Here is a 16463-nt window from a genome sequence, read left to right as displayed (position 1 = left end):
ACTCGCGAGTTGTCTTTTTCTTTCCTTTTTTTTTTTTTTCTTTTTCTTCTTTTATTAAACAGAAGTTTAAATTGATCCTCGTCGTTGGCAAGCTGGATCGTTCGAGTCCTGGATCCATCCGTCGAAAGAAATCCTCTCTAAAAATTGGAAATTTGAATCTGAAAAAGGAATCTACTTGGAGGGACTTTTTTAATTTCGACAAACGAATTTTGAATTCGACGGATTGGAGAGGAGAGAGGCTCAGTGATTGAGAATATAGAAATTTTAACAATGTTGGATTCGATTTCTCGGATTTTTTGAAAGTCTCCTTCCGTCGAAAGGATAAAAAAAAAAAAAAAAAAGAAAGAAGGAAATAATTGGTAAAATATATATGGATGAATATGGAGGAACTTTTGATCGTAGAAAGTGCGAGGTGATGGATAATATAAATTTCGAATGGATAGGAAAATTTGTAACGGCATCAGGAAATTAAATTTACCTCTGCCATTTTGTTTATCCCCATTTCACGGGCAACTTATATACGATTAACCGGCTGGAAAATTGCATTTGTTCCTTGTTATCGCGGCAGTTTAAATTAATAGCGGTGGTATCTAGCTTCAACAAAATTTCAAATCAAATGAAATGTTCACATGATTCGCGTAATATTATCATTATTAATCTCTTAAATTATAGCATAACTGAAATTATAAACATTAAAGGCACCTATTTCCAAGAATAATTATTCAAATCTTAAAACACGTTATCTACGTAATATCTTATTGAACTCAATAGTTTTCTCATCAGTTTTGAAAAAGAAAATACTCCTAATAAACTTAAACTTCCAAAAGATAAATTAAAAATATACTATTTGAACAAAATTTAAAAATACTTTTTAAAAATCATCTCATCAACGATCAGCAATTGATTTTCTCCACAGAATTCCGCCACAAAGATCTGAAAAATCGCGTCATCGTATATGAAAAATTGCAAAATCGATACATTTCATTCGTGTTAGCGAGCCGAAATTTCGAAGACAAAGAGGAAAACGATCTTCCATTCGCTCGCGAAATAAACTCGATATCGAATCGAGTTCGAGTTGCGTAACTAGTCCCCAAAAAAGGGGGGTAAAGAAACAGTTTTATCGGTCACCATTCTTTTTTTTTTTTTTTTTTTTCTGCCAACCGCGCCCTCCGCCCATTAAAACGTTCGAAACGTTCTTTGCTTCCAAATTCGATCACGAGCCGCTCACGAATCGTATGGCGCACGGCCATACTCGCAATTAGTGCCAATTAACCAACTATATTTAGCGGTGACGGGGACATTTTTCCAGAATCTCGTTATCCTCGTCCGCGTTTATCGTTCCGGCCAGAGTTCTCCTCTTTGCCCTTCCTCGCTGCTCTTTGTCGAGCGACGATTAGCATACGAATGCACACGACCTTGCCTCGCCATTGGACGTCGGGAAGAAAAGTCGTGTTGCGTCGTCGGATGCGAAAAGATGTTTTTTCTTTTCTTTTCTTTTCTTTTCTTTTTTTCTTTTATGGATTGGAAGCGAGGCGACGAGTCGAACAAGATGGATTTTTCTTGGAAAATTTGAGGAGGAAAATTTTGCGGGAAAATATTTGGGGGATGATTTGGAAAATGAATGAATTTTAATTGGATTGGAAATTTGATCGTGGAAAGTATATCGTTTTAATTTGGGAATTCGATTTTTCCTGAAACATTTGTCAAAGAGATGGATTTTATTTTTGGATCGAGGGGAAAAAAATTTTTTCCCAGTTTTATTTTGATAATTGGTGAAAATTTCGAAAGATTTTGCGTGGAAATTCTTGGAAATGAATTCAAAAATTGAATTGGCGATGGTTGGCGTACAAAAGATAGGATTTTTCGTGAAAATTTTTAACGGGGAAGAAAAATTGTATTGCGTGGGATATAAAGTATTTGTTCATACAGGTGAATCCAATAATTTGATGAATTGGAGATAATACGTAGTAAGAAAAAAAAAAAAAAAAAAAGAAAGAAAACATTTTAATCCATGAAATAATGTTTCTGTTTTTCAGGAATGAAATAAAGATACGTAATTTCCTTTCCTCTCATTTTAATTTCCGTATTCTTCTTTGTACTTGTTTCCCTTTTGTACTCCTTGATTAATTGTTACTTATAAAAAATATAAAAGAAATATTTTGCCATATATCCAAGAATTTACGCATATAAATTAGATAGCTTGTATTAGAGAATTAAATTTAAAGAGAAAGAAATTGAAAAAAGTATTGTTCAAAGAATCTCTTAATTTCAACAGGTAATAGTAATTGTAAATAACATGGTGTAATAATAAAATTACCATTAAAATTATTATAATAATTCTGAACATGAACATCTTTCATCATGTTCGTCAGAATGGCAAAAATAATTTTTCAAATTACTTACACTGTAACATTGATCCATTCTCGAAGAAGCACCAATTTTAATCGTATCTCAAATAAATTCGGTCATTCTTCAAAATACATTTGAAAATTGGATCGAATCACTTGAGTTTCCTTGAAGAGTAAAAAGGATTAATTCACTAGACGTAAAAGAATTTCGAAGGAAATTCAATCGCTGGGAATCGCAAAGCTAACGGACGAATAAACATTTTGTTTAGAAAATTTCATCGAAATCGAAGACAGACAGATATAATCGAAAGATCTACAAAGATCGATATACACTCCTACCTAACATATACTTTCCTACAAAAACAAGAGGTTCCACATTATTCAAACATATCCGATGTTCCACAATTGGAAAGGTTTCACTTGAATCGTAAAAAAAAAAAAAAAAAATTCCTCGGGTATTTAGAAATTCTCGCAGAAATTTGTAAAAAAAACGTGAATGAAATTCTTCTCGCGTACTCGAACGTGCCGATACACGATCGAGATAGAATCACGGGGGCCTAATGAGCCGCGCGAGTCGTTTCCCCGTGCATCTTGAAAATTTTACAACGTCCATAAGCCCGTTTCATGTCGGCCCATTTATCTTTCGAGGCATCGAATAAACGTCTGCCAGCGGCACGTTGCACAGGATCGGCCGTAATAAATTTGCGCCCGTTCCAATGAAACGGGCCGCAACTTTCCTCTCCCGTGCACTTGTACGACTATCTTTACGCCTTTTCGATAGCGAAAAAACGATCGCTTCGTCCCTGACCGCGTATCGATAACCCTTAGGACAGCCGCGAGAGATAAGCGCATTGTATCTGGAAAATTCCCGAAAATATTCCTGTGTTTCTCACATATCACGATTCCTGTCTTACTTTATAATTATTACCAAGGGATTATTGTTAAGGTTAAGATTAATCAAGCGAGGTTAAGATCGGTAGATTCTGGATTTTTGTTGAAATTCTTTTAACAACTGTTCGAAAGGTGATAAATTATACCTGCGAGATGTTCAGACGATAGATTCGATGAGAGAAGAATTTGAAAAATGGAATATTTTTGAACGACGAAAGAAATTTTAATTAATAATGATTATTAATTGGATAATTCAAGTACGAATTCGAATACTAATGTTCTTTAATGTACCAGAAAATATCAGAATATTTGGACAGAATTGTATCGATCGAATAAAAAGGAGGAAATTATCTGGAATATCTGGAAAAGTATCGAATTATAGAGAATATATACATAACAGAATTTCAAGTATTCAATGTTCCTTCAACAAAACATCGGAAGAAACAATAAAAAAAAAAAAAAAAAGTATCAAATTAGTATCTAGACACTAGACAATGATCCTAGGAATATCAATTTTTCTACAAAAAGAGAAAAAAAGAAAAGGTTAATCAAATTATCATCAGAAGAAAAAATACCAAATTGATATCTAGATATTAGGAAATAAACAAAGATCCTATCAATTTTTCTATAATAAGATAAAAAGAGAAAAAAAGGCATCAGAAGAAAAAGTACCAAATTAATATCTAGACACTAGACAATAACAAAGATTCTAGGAATATCATTTTTTCTACAAAAAGAAAACAAAAGATTAATCAAATTATCATCAGAAGAAAAAGTATCAAATCTAGACACTAGGGAATAAAGAAAGATCCTAGGAATATCAATTTTTCGACAATAAGATAAAAAGAGAAAAAAAGGCATCAGAAGAAAAAGTACCAAATTAATATCTAGACACTAGACAATAACAAAGATTCTAGGAATATCATTTTTTTTACAAAAAGAAAACAAAAGGTTAATCAAATTATCATCAGAAGAAAAAGTATCAAATTAGTATCTAGACACTAGGGAATAAAGAAAGATCCTAGGAATATCAATTTTTCGACAATAAGATAAAAAGAGGTAAAAAAAGGAAAGGTATCAAATTACAGAATGTTTGGATATCGAGACAATGGAAATTCAATGGATAAGGGGAACAACAATCTTGTGGAACAAACGTTCTTCTCGTTCCGAGCTCGCATATGTTCCGAACTCGACGCGTGTACGTGCGCGTACACCGTCTCGCGCGTGTAACGCGATATCTCGTGCGTTTTCGAGCGCGAATGCACAATGCAAATTACAATGCGACCCGTATAAGTGCACGTCCACCATTGTCACGTCGAACGTCGCGCTCGCTTTCCTTTTGCACCGCTTCCTCGGCTGACCGTAAATTTTACGACTTTCGACTTCGACAGTCGCTCGCAAACTTTGCGACTCCCCGATTTTTCTCCTCTCTCCTCTCCTCCTCCCAAACCTCGCTCCAGCTGCCGCCGTGAATCCCGCTTTTTCTTTCCTCTTCCTCTTTTCTTTTCTCAATTTCCTTTCAAATTCGCGCAACGAAATTTTCGACTTTTTCGCGCGAGATTTCTTGGATATTCCACCTCATCATCCAAATTCTCGAATCCCTGATTCTTTGTCATTCTTTGAAATTTTCTTAGGAAAGATGAATGTTATGACACGTAGAAGCTAGATAGACGCGTAAAAGTTTACGCGTGTCGATCGATTTTTACGATCGTGGTTGGACGGTATGGTTACCTCGTGTTCTGTTACGACCGAGCTTCTCATTAATAAAAATCTTCTCCATCCTACTACTAAAGTACTCGACTCGATGCGATTCAAATCTTTACGTTAGTTGCGAATATTTTCGACTCGATTAATCAAACGTAAGCATGAATGTCATCCAATTTCTTTTTTCTCTCTTTTCAAGTCAGGAAAGCTCTGAATGAAAATGAAGAAATGCAAAAAGAAACGTAAAAAGATAGATAATCGAATCCAAGTTTACTGATCGAGAATTTTCACCGATAGTTTCGTCGAGTTGCGATTCAACGAGAAAAAACGCAAAATTGAGAAGACTACACCTAACTAAATTCACGAGGAATAAATATATCCTATACGCGATCCACGTCCAATTTCATTTTATTTGAAATCGCGCATATTCAGGCTGTTGGAGTGGAATAAAAAAAAAAAAAGAGAAGAAAGGAAAAAGAAACAGAACGATTGGAATAAGAAGAGGAAGAGGAAGGGAGGAGAGGAAATTCAAGAGGTGGATGGAGATCATGTTGCACGAGCATATTATTGTTTTAAATCAGGGAGGTTTCTCAATCGGGAGATCTAACGCGATATTGGTATCGGCGAGGCTCGAGGCGGCGTCCCCTTCACGCAGAATTTCCATTGAAAGATTCGCAGGACCCCCAGGGGGTGGTCGTGACGAGTGTCGGCGAATGTGTCGGCCTCAGGGGCGGAGAAACTTAATTCACTGCCCTCCCCTCTCTTCCTCTCCTTCCTTCCACAACTGGTAGATCCTTCGTATCTTCGTTCCGCTCTATCCCCCCCCCTCTCTTCCCCCCTCTATCCTTCATCCAAACCTCACCCTCCACGCAGAGAACAGATAATTTCTCGCTCTCGCTCCCTTTTCCCATGCTTTCGACCCATGTCGATCCATTATTTCTCGCCCTTTCTCCTTTTTTCAAACATTTCGATAATTCGCGTGTCCTTCCTTAATTTTTTCGAAACTCGGTTCTATCGTTTATTTTTTTTTTTTTTTTTTTTTTTTTAGAAATTATTTTTCCCAAGCGACGAGGCCGTTTCGATTAAACAGTTTCGACATCGTTGTGTTTTTATATACAACGAGATTTATATATAAGAAAATCTTCGAATTTCGTCGGCTCGAAATTTTCCGCCGCGAAATATCCATCGGCGTGGATCAGACGTGATCATGCGTCACAGAGCCAATACGGCATGAACGAAAAAAAAGAGAAGAAAAAGAAAAAAAAAAAAAAAGAACGAGACGAACTTTCGCTGGCCTGTTTTCGAGCGAAAAGAGCGATTCCACCTTTCGCGACAAAAGCTCGCTCGTTCCCGCTTTTACTGCTTACTTTACTCGTGTCTCGTTTCCTCTAATCGTAAGCTTTATCGAAGAGACACGATTTGTCCATCGATCGAGAGACGAATCGAAGTTGTAACGGCAACGAGAATATATTTCGATATAGGCGAGGGGAGGGGGAGGGTATAGTGGAATCTTGATCTTGAAGATCGCGTAGACGCTATCCATTTATTTATCATCGAAAATAAGGAACGATCGCTCGTAAAGCGTATAAAATACTTACTGCTCGGACTTTGCTTTATAGCATGGAATATTTTGCACAAAAATCCTTAAAAATCCTTTTCTCTTGCTCCGCTTTCGATCGATCGTTGCAAATGTTCGTGCGTTTGTACGAAATTTAAATTCGGGAAGAATTTGACGCGCGAAAAGCACTTCAAAGAATAACTCGTAAACTCTTTTCTTTTTTTCTTTCTTTTCCCCTGGTAAAACTACTTTCCAACTCCATTCGACCCCCTCTATCCTCCATTCCTCTTTCCAAACAAACGAAACGAAATAGGGAGGAGAAGAAGAAAAAAACGAAAAGAAAAGAAATCCAGAGGATCATATACAAACAGAGAAAAAGCGGCAAATTTGAGGTTTGAAACGATCATGTCCATCCGGTTTCATCCGTGGAAGCTCGTAAAAGTAACAGAATTAGTCAGTGGGACTTTTATTACCTCGTCATAAATTTCTGCTGATCGGTGGACGGGCCCAAAAATTATTCCTGATGTTACCTCGCCATTATTTTCCTCTTCCTCCCTCGCGCTTTGTATCCTTTAGGCTCGTCGTCCACACGACGCACACCTGTGGACCCAAGTCAAACGGGACTCGTCGTTTGACCCAGGCCACGGGCCAAATTATTACATTATTACGACCGACCGCTTCTTCCACCTGCATTACCCTTCGGGATAGGCGACAAGCAGCTGGGACTCCTTCTCCAACGTGTAATTTTTTTTCTCCCCTTATCAGCCCCTGTGTCGTCCAATTTTTTTCATTTCCTTTTCTCTCTTTTCTTTTCTTTCTTTTTTGTTTCGTTTCGTTTCGTTTTTTTTTGGATTTTAAACGAATTTTTTCCACCGATCTGATCGTATAGCGTGGAATTCAATGAACGAACGAATTTTGAAATAATTGCAAAATTTCGATCTACAAGAGTAGTAATAGCTACAACAAAATAATTTTCTAAATAATAATGATCGAAACAATGATCTTAGCTCGTGTAGGTATCGAGACGAGTGTTTGGTTCCCCTTCTAATTAATGAATTAGAATTTGTAAACGAATTAATGAATCGAAAAAATTCGTTCGAACGTTGTTGTGAAAAACAGTGATCGTTAAAAAACATTCTCCCAACAACAATAATAATAATAATAATAATAATAATAATATTAATATTAATAATTGAAAGGCATGTACCGAGACGAATTCGATCGAATCAAAATTACGAGTCTTGGCAAGTACTTTCTCCTATAATTAATATTCCTTACGCCGTTATAAAGTTTATGTTATGGATACACCTTCTAACAGGATAACAGTCATAATGGCCATTTCTATGCCGACCGATCCTCTTATCTTCGGATCTAGTGCTCGAAATGACCACCTTTCCATTTCGACCCCAACCTGTTCGTACCTAATCATTGATCTCCTTTATGAGCTCGAATTATCCAGGTGTTCCCTCGATATTTGCAAGCTCACACGATTCGATACATTGACACGTGTTGACGACGCTTCAAATTCAAGAAGTAAGAATCCATTCTATTCGTTGAACACGCGTGTCGTGCGTAATAACATTCGTCGTCCACGTATTTACGGTATTTATATCATTTTTATATCACGTATAATGAAATTTTAAATTACCAATTGTCACCGTGCTACATACACGCCATTGCACGGAACAATCCAGTTACCCTGGTTAGGCTGAAATTATATAGAATTGGTTTTCATCACTTTTCGATGCATTATTATCAATAACCGCGTATCATTTTCGCTATTGTATTTCCATTATTGTATGAATTTCGATATTGCGAATTTGCGAATTTTTTATTATTATTATTATTATTGTTATAAATTTTCCAATCCATTGCGATCGATCGTATCGCGTTACGCTTGATTGTTATACTTCCACTAATAGAGCGCAGATATCGACGATGAATCATTTCGAAGATTTTTTTGCATAAACGAGCGCTCCAATAAGTCTGCTAAGTTGTCATCAATTTCCTTTCCCGATTAAAAATTAATTCAAACTCGTTCCCCCTCCCCAATTTTAACGAGTGAAATTTATGCTCCCTGTGAAATTCCAAGAAACCGTAAAGATATTTCGCAAATATCGAAGTATCAATCAGCAACATTCCTCGCGCATTCGCGGCGGTCGAACGCTTAAACCGACCGCGTGCGGTTGTCGGAAAACGACACTTTTAAAATCCTTTCGCCGCCACATCCGAGGAAATATTCCATTCGAACATTCCACGGATGTTACGACCATCCGTGGGGGGAAAAAATCGTTTTCTCCGAGTTGTAATTCATTTCCCCCGATTACGTGGCACCGTGGCCATTCGTGCATATACGTAAAGCGAGTAATCTATGCATCCTACGTAATTATAAACGCGAATATATATCCGTATATCACGTGTCTAATGATGGCGCAAACGCATGGATATAAACGTAAAAAAATTCTCTTTTTTTCTTTTCTTTCTCGAGTGTTATTTAAAAATAGAAAAGGAGCATCTATGCATCCTTCTGTCCTCTAAAAAAATCCCTCTTTCGAATAAAAATTCTTTCGAACTCGTTTGATTAGTTAGATCCTTAGGTACATAGTTTTCTATGGTAATTTTTAACATGATTATCCCATAATAAATAATTTTGTAAATGTATAACCAACTTTTCCGTTCGTTTTCATCTCTGGAAAACCCTCCAAACAAGATCTCATATTATTTAACGCTATTCTGCGTTATCAAATCAATTGTGTAACCGATAATAATAACTCTCGTCTTCATTCTTTCTCCCCCAAAAAAAAAAAAAAAAAAATCGAAATACTTGAAAAATACTGACAACTTCTTATACGTCCGCGCACACGCGCGTGGAACACGTGTGGCGGTGCGAAGCAGGTGCCAGAGCCTCGTAATGTAATAATCCAGCGGGTCAAACGTCTATTGGCGGGTACAGGTGTTGGTATATTGGGGGACGGTGCAACAGCCAGAGTGCAACAAAGTTGACTGACGACCGCGGCCTTTACGGGGGGACCACACACCTCGCCACGGTTCACGGTTGAAATCGAACCGTGCGTAATTTGAGAAGGGAGAAAAAAATCGTAAAGCACGCCCGTGATCGATTCTTAATTAACGGGATTGGGACCCAGTTGAAAATCGTTTTCGATCCTTCCTTCCGGGGAAGAATGTTCGTTTTGAAACGAACGAAGAAGTTGAGGATATTTGAAATTTCGTAGATTAATTGTTAATAAAAATCGGTGGCGGAAGAAAAGGAAATTTATGTTATTTAAAAATTCGAAAGGATCGAAATCGATCCTCCACGGAGTGTCGATTCAATTCTCAAGACGAATGGAACGGTAATCTGGATGGAAGGATCGAGCGTGCACTCGATAAGAAGTCGATAGCGGTCGAGGACGAGTCGACTATTCTCTTTTTTCCCCCCTCTTTTTCTTTCCAGACAATCCTCCTGGGCGACAGTGGCGTGGGCAAGACGTCCCTGCTGGTCCAGTTCGACACTGGAAAATTTCAACCGGGAAATTTCGCGGCTACGGTCGGCATCGGGTTCACGGTACGTATCTTGCTCTTCTATTTATCTTTTATTTATTGTTCACCTCTTGCAACACTGGACGAACTGAAGAGTTGATTCGAATGTTGTTCTATATATATATATATATTTTTAAGAATAAAAAAGTGTAAGTGAAGATTTGTTTGATGATTTAAATTTCTTCTCGTAAGTCGTATTATTTGTAATGGCTTTCGTATTATTTTATTTTTCTATCAAATCGTTCTTAATTTGCGACTGAGAAAGCTATTACTCGTTTTATATAATATCTACGTTTGATTATTGATTTATCAAATTGCATGATAATTAAGCAAAGATATTTTACCACGCAAAATGCTAAAAAAGTGTAAAATAGTTGGAAAATTATTGTGTTTCTTACGCAAATAGAATTGTAAATCGGTAATATCACTTTCAATATCATATTAAAAAGTGAAATTAAAAAGGGTAAATGTAATAGAGCGATCTTCATGGAACAACAGTGACTTGGTTTTTGAATGTTTCATCGAGCGAGAGGAAGATAAGTCCGATAAATTTTTACAATTTTCGCAACTTACTTTTTCTTCCCAGATCGATGAAAAAGATATTCGAAACAGCATCGAAGTTTGCTATTATTCTTAATAATTAGAAGAAGTATCCGATCCTTCTTGACTTTGCATCGCCGATTAATTTTATTCTCGATCTCGAATTTTGAACCCCATCTTCCTCCATTTCGCCTCATCCCAACCATTCGTTTATTCTACTTAATTGCTCGCTTTGGTTTATTTTCTAACCTCATCTTGTTTTCACCTCTCATAACCGTCTTCCAATTAGTCCCTGTCCCCTCTTCGAGGTCGTTTCGAAGTGATTTCTTCTAGAAAATTTTTAGAGAACGGTCATGCCTTCCTCGTGATAATTTTTCTACTAAATTTTACATTTCAGAATTAGCATACATAAGTACGAAAATAAAATAAAATAAAATGTTTTGTCGCAAAATATGTTTATCTTGCGCGATTTAAATTATATTTTCTTACTTTGGTGGAGAAAAATTGTGCACAAACTTTGCAAAAATTAATACGCGAAATTCTTAAAAATTCTCTTCAATAATATAATTTTTCCATATCCTAGATATCAAGTTGAAATCAAGCATGAACAAATTCTTCTTTCAAGATTATGTTATTAATATTCGATTTCGTTCTTTTTCTTTTTTTAAATTCGATCCAAGGCGCAATTTTTTTCGATTCGGCGCAGGATACTTGCGCCCACAATGCGAACGATGCATTTATGCATGAGGCGCGCGGCCAAACCAAATTTACGGCCGTCACTTTTGCGTCAAAACGCTTCTTCGCAGTTTCTTCGAATATCGTATTTTTTGCCTCCTAATAATAAATGAGACGAAAAGATTCGCAGCAACGAACGACTTTCCACTTTCTTGTAATTTGAACGAATTCGTAAATGCTTTGAAAATTAAAAGTTTAAACCATCACTAATTAACTACCAGTAAGTAAGTATCTTGGAGGATATCTTGGAGGATAAGAGAAATTTGAAAAGAATGGAAAATATTATTTCTTTTACGAGCGATACAATGAATGACAAGATGAATAAACGAAGCCTCGTCTTTACATTATATTTATTTATTCCCAATTCAATCACGTTGTTCACCATCACGTTTCGCATCACGTTAATATCGAATATCGTGTGCGGTTAATGAGCGCTTGAATTATTGCGATAAATCACAATAATTAAACGCACGTGGCTTTTCGTTCGTTGGTTTCGATAATCGAACAAACGAGCGTAGACTCGGCGCGTGCATAAAATAAAATTCCATCAACCACGACTGCTGCTTCTCTTTATCCCTCGTTCAACCTTTTCCCGGACAATCGAATGTTTTCATCTCGATCGAGCTTTCCATCCTCTTCCAACCATTTTCAACGCGATTTCGATCGATTTTCTGCAGAAACTCTCGTAACGCGAGAGACGAAAGTTTCGCGGGAAAGCCGCGAGACGAGACACGGCTATCACGGGATAGACACGTGTTGCAGGAGAAATCTGCAGCGAGTTGAGCGGCTGTTTGATAGAGCAATTTCAACTTTCTCGACGATACAGTCGAGATGTGTATATATATATATATATACGCTTTACCTGGATACCTGTCCGTCCATCGAGAGTGGAAAGTGTACGAACCGGAGGAGTACACGACTTCCGTCTCCAAGTTTGCCCGATTTCTATTCAATTTCCACGCGTGCATCGAGCACGTATCGAGCGCGCATCTTCCTCTCGAATTCGAATCTGAAAATTTCTGCGGCCTCTCGGATTGGCAAATGGATTTATCCGTTTCCTTCCCCGTATCGGGTATCGGGTATTGTACATTCTGGGATGCGATATTCTTCTATTTAGAGCAGGGGAATACACTTTGTAAATATATTTCGAGGGAAAAGGGTTACTAGATTTAATATTCTAAATGATATTGGATCCGAATAAATTTTTCAGTTCAACCCAGTTTATTCGAAAGATACGAGATACTTTTGCTCAAAATCCACAATTCTATTAACCCTTTGCGCTGCTTAATTAATTTCTTTCAACTTAGCAACAATTGCTTAATTCATTCGCGAAACAGATCAAATAAGAGGGTCTCGATAAAATACAAACGTTTTGATAATAATACCAACTCGGTCTCTATTTACGTGTTACGAAGTATTTGGAAGAAAAAAAGAATTAGATTTAAACATTTTTTAAATTACTTTAAAAACGACGATGTATAATGTCGAACCACACTCGACTTCTTAATCCTTTCGATTCGATTCGTTCCTTCTAACGATATTAAAAATCGAAAAGAAAAAAAAAAATGGCAACATGAGGAACATTAATCACTCGAACTGTATACGCAAGCCACGTGAAAAGGTTCGTCCTTTCTTCCTCTAATTATCCATTAGCGGACAGCACGCGCGACGCGTGTGCATGCGCTGGTTAAAATTAATTAACTCTCGGCGAAGAAATCTGCGTAAGCATTTAATTAGGAATTAAACTCGGATTTCTCGGTCCGTTTTCGGTCGGTGATTAACCGTGAAGCGTTTGAATCCATGCCAATTAATTAGCTTTCGCCAAAGCGTTTCCTTCGTGTAACAAACTCGAGGCGAGTTGATTACAGGAAAACGGGGGAGCCGGCTTCCGTTTTCGTGACAACGGGTCATCCCGATGGGCAAAGGTTCAACAAAGTATCATCTCTCTCTCCGTTTCTTTCTCCTCCTTTTTCTTGCGCGCTACGTTTGATCTTGGTTCGCCGAGATTGATAATCGGTGTTTTCAATTGATAATTAAACGTAGCATGGAAGATCTAACTGGTGGATGAAAGTGAAAATTGTAAATGGCGTTATAGAGTGTTAATGTTAGCTCGGCGGAGATTATATCCGAGTTCAATTTTCAAACGTGCGGGAGTTGTGCTCTGTTCAACGGTTCGCCTGTCCTAGGATAAATTGTAACTTTTAACAAATTTTCTTTAAGAAAGGTTCCTCCATCGTGATTTACTCCTTACTTTGTACAATGTTTCGAAAATGATTCGACTCCGATTAAATAATTGTAAATATTCGTAAAAATGTAGAAATGTATTAGCTTCGTGGAATATTTTCGAGAACGAAGCTTGTTTATTAAACTATTAAGCGACGAAGCGAGAGGTTTCATTTTTTCTGGTAACTTCTAATCTAAATAAATCTCAACGAGCAATTTTTTGTGAATTTATTAACAACTCTACTATATATAAAACAACGTTTACCAATAAATCCCGTTGATCGGTCTTCTCAGTCTGGTTAATATTTTTCCTCGAATTGAAAAATGAAAGCGGGAAGAGTTTATGCCGTTTAAGAACCTGATTCACGAACCAGTCGCTTCCTCGATTCCCAAGCCAGGACGATGCACAACGAATTATATAATTATCAATAAGATTCGGATCAACTACGGCGAACAGATAATCCAGTCTCAACCTGGTTTAATCACGTAATGCACGAATTCTAACTTCCGCTCCATGCGTATATTTACGAGGCGAGTATATTCACGTAATCGGTTTTAAATCGGTGAAAAGCGAGGGAAGAAATACATTTTCAAACGCACGAAGAACATTCTCGATGTATTCTCGATCTTCGTATTCCTGTCTTTATATTCTTGATGTTTTTATGGGTTTCGAGCGAGAGAATGAGAAAAATTTTTTCAATCATCCAATCTACCATCGCGTGTCACAGATTTCTCCTCGGATCAGTCAATTTTGAAATTTTGACAAGGGGAAAGGGGAAAAATTTTTGACGTCCGATCGCGCGTAGATTTCATTTTTCGACCATTTAAAATTTTCAATTAAATAGAACGAATTTTTCTTCACATTCTTCTTAATTTCTTCAAACTCGAATCATCTCGATTTTACATTTTTGATTTAAAATTTCTTTATTGGATCGAAAAAAAAGAAATTTGTTTCACAACAAACAAAAAACTTTTTTCAACATATCATCCTCATCGATTTCCCCAGAATCTCCAATCGTACGCGATTTTATTTCGACCCCTCCGCTCTCGAAAAGTGTTAACTAATTGCAGCACGGTATTCCTGCAAGCTGAAGCAACGATAATCGTCCGATCGTATCTCCCTTTCCACCCTTTTTCCCTCTCACCTTCCATCCCCTGTTATCTTCCGCTCGCAACATGTTGCATCTTGCTTCTCCACGAAAATATTCACTTCGAGCCCCCTCGACGCGCCGTCGAGGCACGATTGATCGAGATCTCGGTCAATAAGGCTGCACAGGTGTGGAATTACCCGATAATGACCGGTCTGCCAATCAAGTTTTGCCACTCATCCCGATACAAAACTGGACGAGCTGTCGAGCACGTCTTATTAAATCGTCTTGTTGATCCATTTAATTTCTAGTTGAACGTGAGGGTGTATTTTAGGGGGATAAGGATTTTTGGATCTCGCGCTTTGGAAAGGCACGAAGGCATCGTGAAAAATGGAAATTGGAGGGAAATTTAAGGAATTGAAATTATTCGAAGTTTTGGATTTGAATATGGATCCTCATTTGCAAGAATGTTTTTGGGACGGATTGAGGATTAATTATTGCGAAATACTATGTGAGTTTACTATGTATAAGTCGGTTTTTCTGCAATATCATTGTGAACACGACGAGAGCTTGTGATTGGCCGATACTTTTTTTGTTAATAAAGCTGGAACGAAAGTTTTTCCGAAGGAAAAACGTTGATTGAAACTGTCTCAAGAGTGTTATAATTATCCAGTTAACCGATGTTTCTATATTTTTTAACCTTGTAGGTTAAATTTTGCAGCAAAGAAATTTATCAATGAAACATTTTAAAATATTTTTCTATTCTTTTTATTCAAAAAAAAGGGGGAGGGGGAAGGAAATTCAAAGAGATTATTTTTCAACGAATTCTTATTAACACTAGGAAAATTAAGATAAATCTTTTTCAATCGTATCGAGATTCCATTCTTATCGAGACGTTTCGACGATCGATACGAAGGATAAAAACGATTGATCGCGATTCGACTCGGCGAAAAGAGATAGAGAGGAACGCGATCCAAGGGTGTAACCAGCTTATCGGGGGTTGAAAGGGGGAGAGAGCAATAAATCAGGCAAACTGACAGCCCCAAGTGGGGCTGGACCGCATGACGAGGCGGATACGACTTCTCCTCTTTCCTCCGCTTTGTATCCACCCCCTCGTATCCTTCCTCTCCTTTTCGCCCACGCGTCGAAAAAATTTAAAGCCGCCACGAAACTCGGAATAATTCTCGTATTTGATTCATTTTTCACGGTGGAAATAATTGACAGCTCTCTTTAAATTCTTTTCTTTTTAAAATCTCGTACTCCTAGCATTTTCTAATTACTTTCAGATCGATCGATCGTTCGATCGATTATCGCAAAAGTCAAACAAAGAAGAAATCCACGGAACCTATAAATAAAACTTTAAAAAACGATCGACAAAAATTTGTGCCGCGAATTTCGATTACGAAAATTAGTAAAAGTTGTACGTTCTACAGGATTTCTGGAGAGCCCTGGCTCGATCGATCTTCGCATCCTCGATGAGGGGATTTGGCCCCCCTCGCCAAATATTTACCCCGTAGAAAATTCACAAAGGGTGAATCGGATCGTGGCTTATGCATCGCGTACAAACCGCGCCTTCCAAAATGCTCTTCAACGGCGCGTGTTTGCACGCGACACAGACAACCGTGGTATGTTTCGAGTAAACATCGATCCTTGTCTCTAGACGCGCGCAACAGTTATATTCGCTTTAACAGGGACACGAATTCACGAACGTAATCGAAACTCCCTCGCTTCTCTCGTGGAAATGCCGTGTTTTCCTTTATTTCGAAGAGAAGCTATTATCGTTAATCTCAAATAAACTTGAATTTCGTTAGAATTTTTTCTTTCTAAATTAATATT

The 16463-nt window shown here is 37.4% G+C and overlaps 1 protein-coding gene across 4 annotated transcripts in view; it reads left to right on the top strand.

Annotated features, from left to right (window-relative positions):
• LOC100870928 (ras-related protein Rab-37) overlaps positions 1-16463 on the top strand; it is a 106606-nt gene that overhangs the window by 23007 nt on the left and 67136 nt on the right. For all 4 annotated transcript variants that reach the window (XM_086909661.1, XM_086909662.1, XM_086909660.1 and 1 more), the window contains one exon: positions 9956-10066. In XM_086909661.1, the coding sequence (XP_086765787.1) occupies positions 9956-10066 (111 nt within the window). The remainder of the gene's footprint in view (positions 1-9955; positions 10067-16463) is intronic.

The sequence above is a fragment of the Apis florea genome, unplaced genomic scaffold, assembly GCF_048593485.1.
Source record: "Apis florea isolate Af1SG1 unplaced genomic scaffold, ASM4859348v1 contig_3158_pilon, whole genome shotgun sequence".
Lineage (NCBI taxonomy): Eukaryota > Metazoa > Arthropoda > Insecta > Hymenoptera > Apidae > Apis > Apis florea.
Note: the sequence above shows the minus strand (reverse complement) of the source record. Positions and strands in the feature narration are given on the sequence as shown.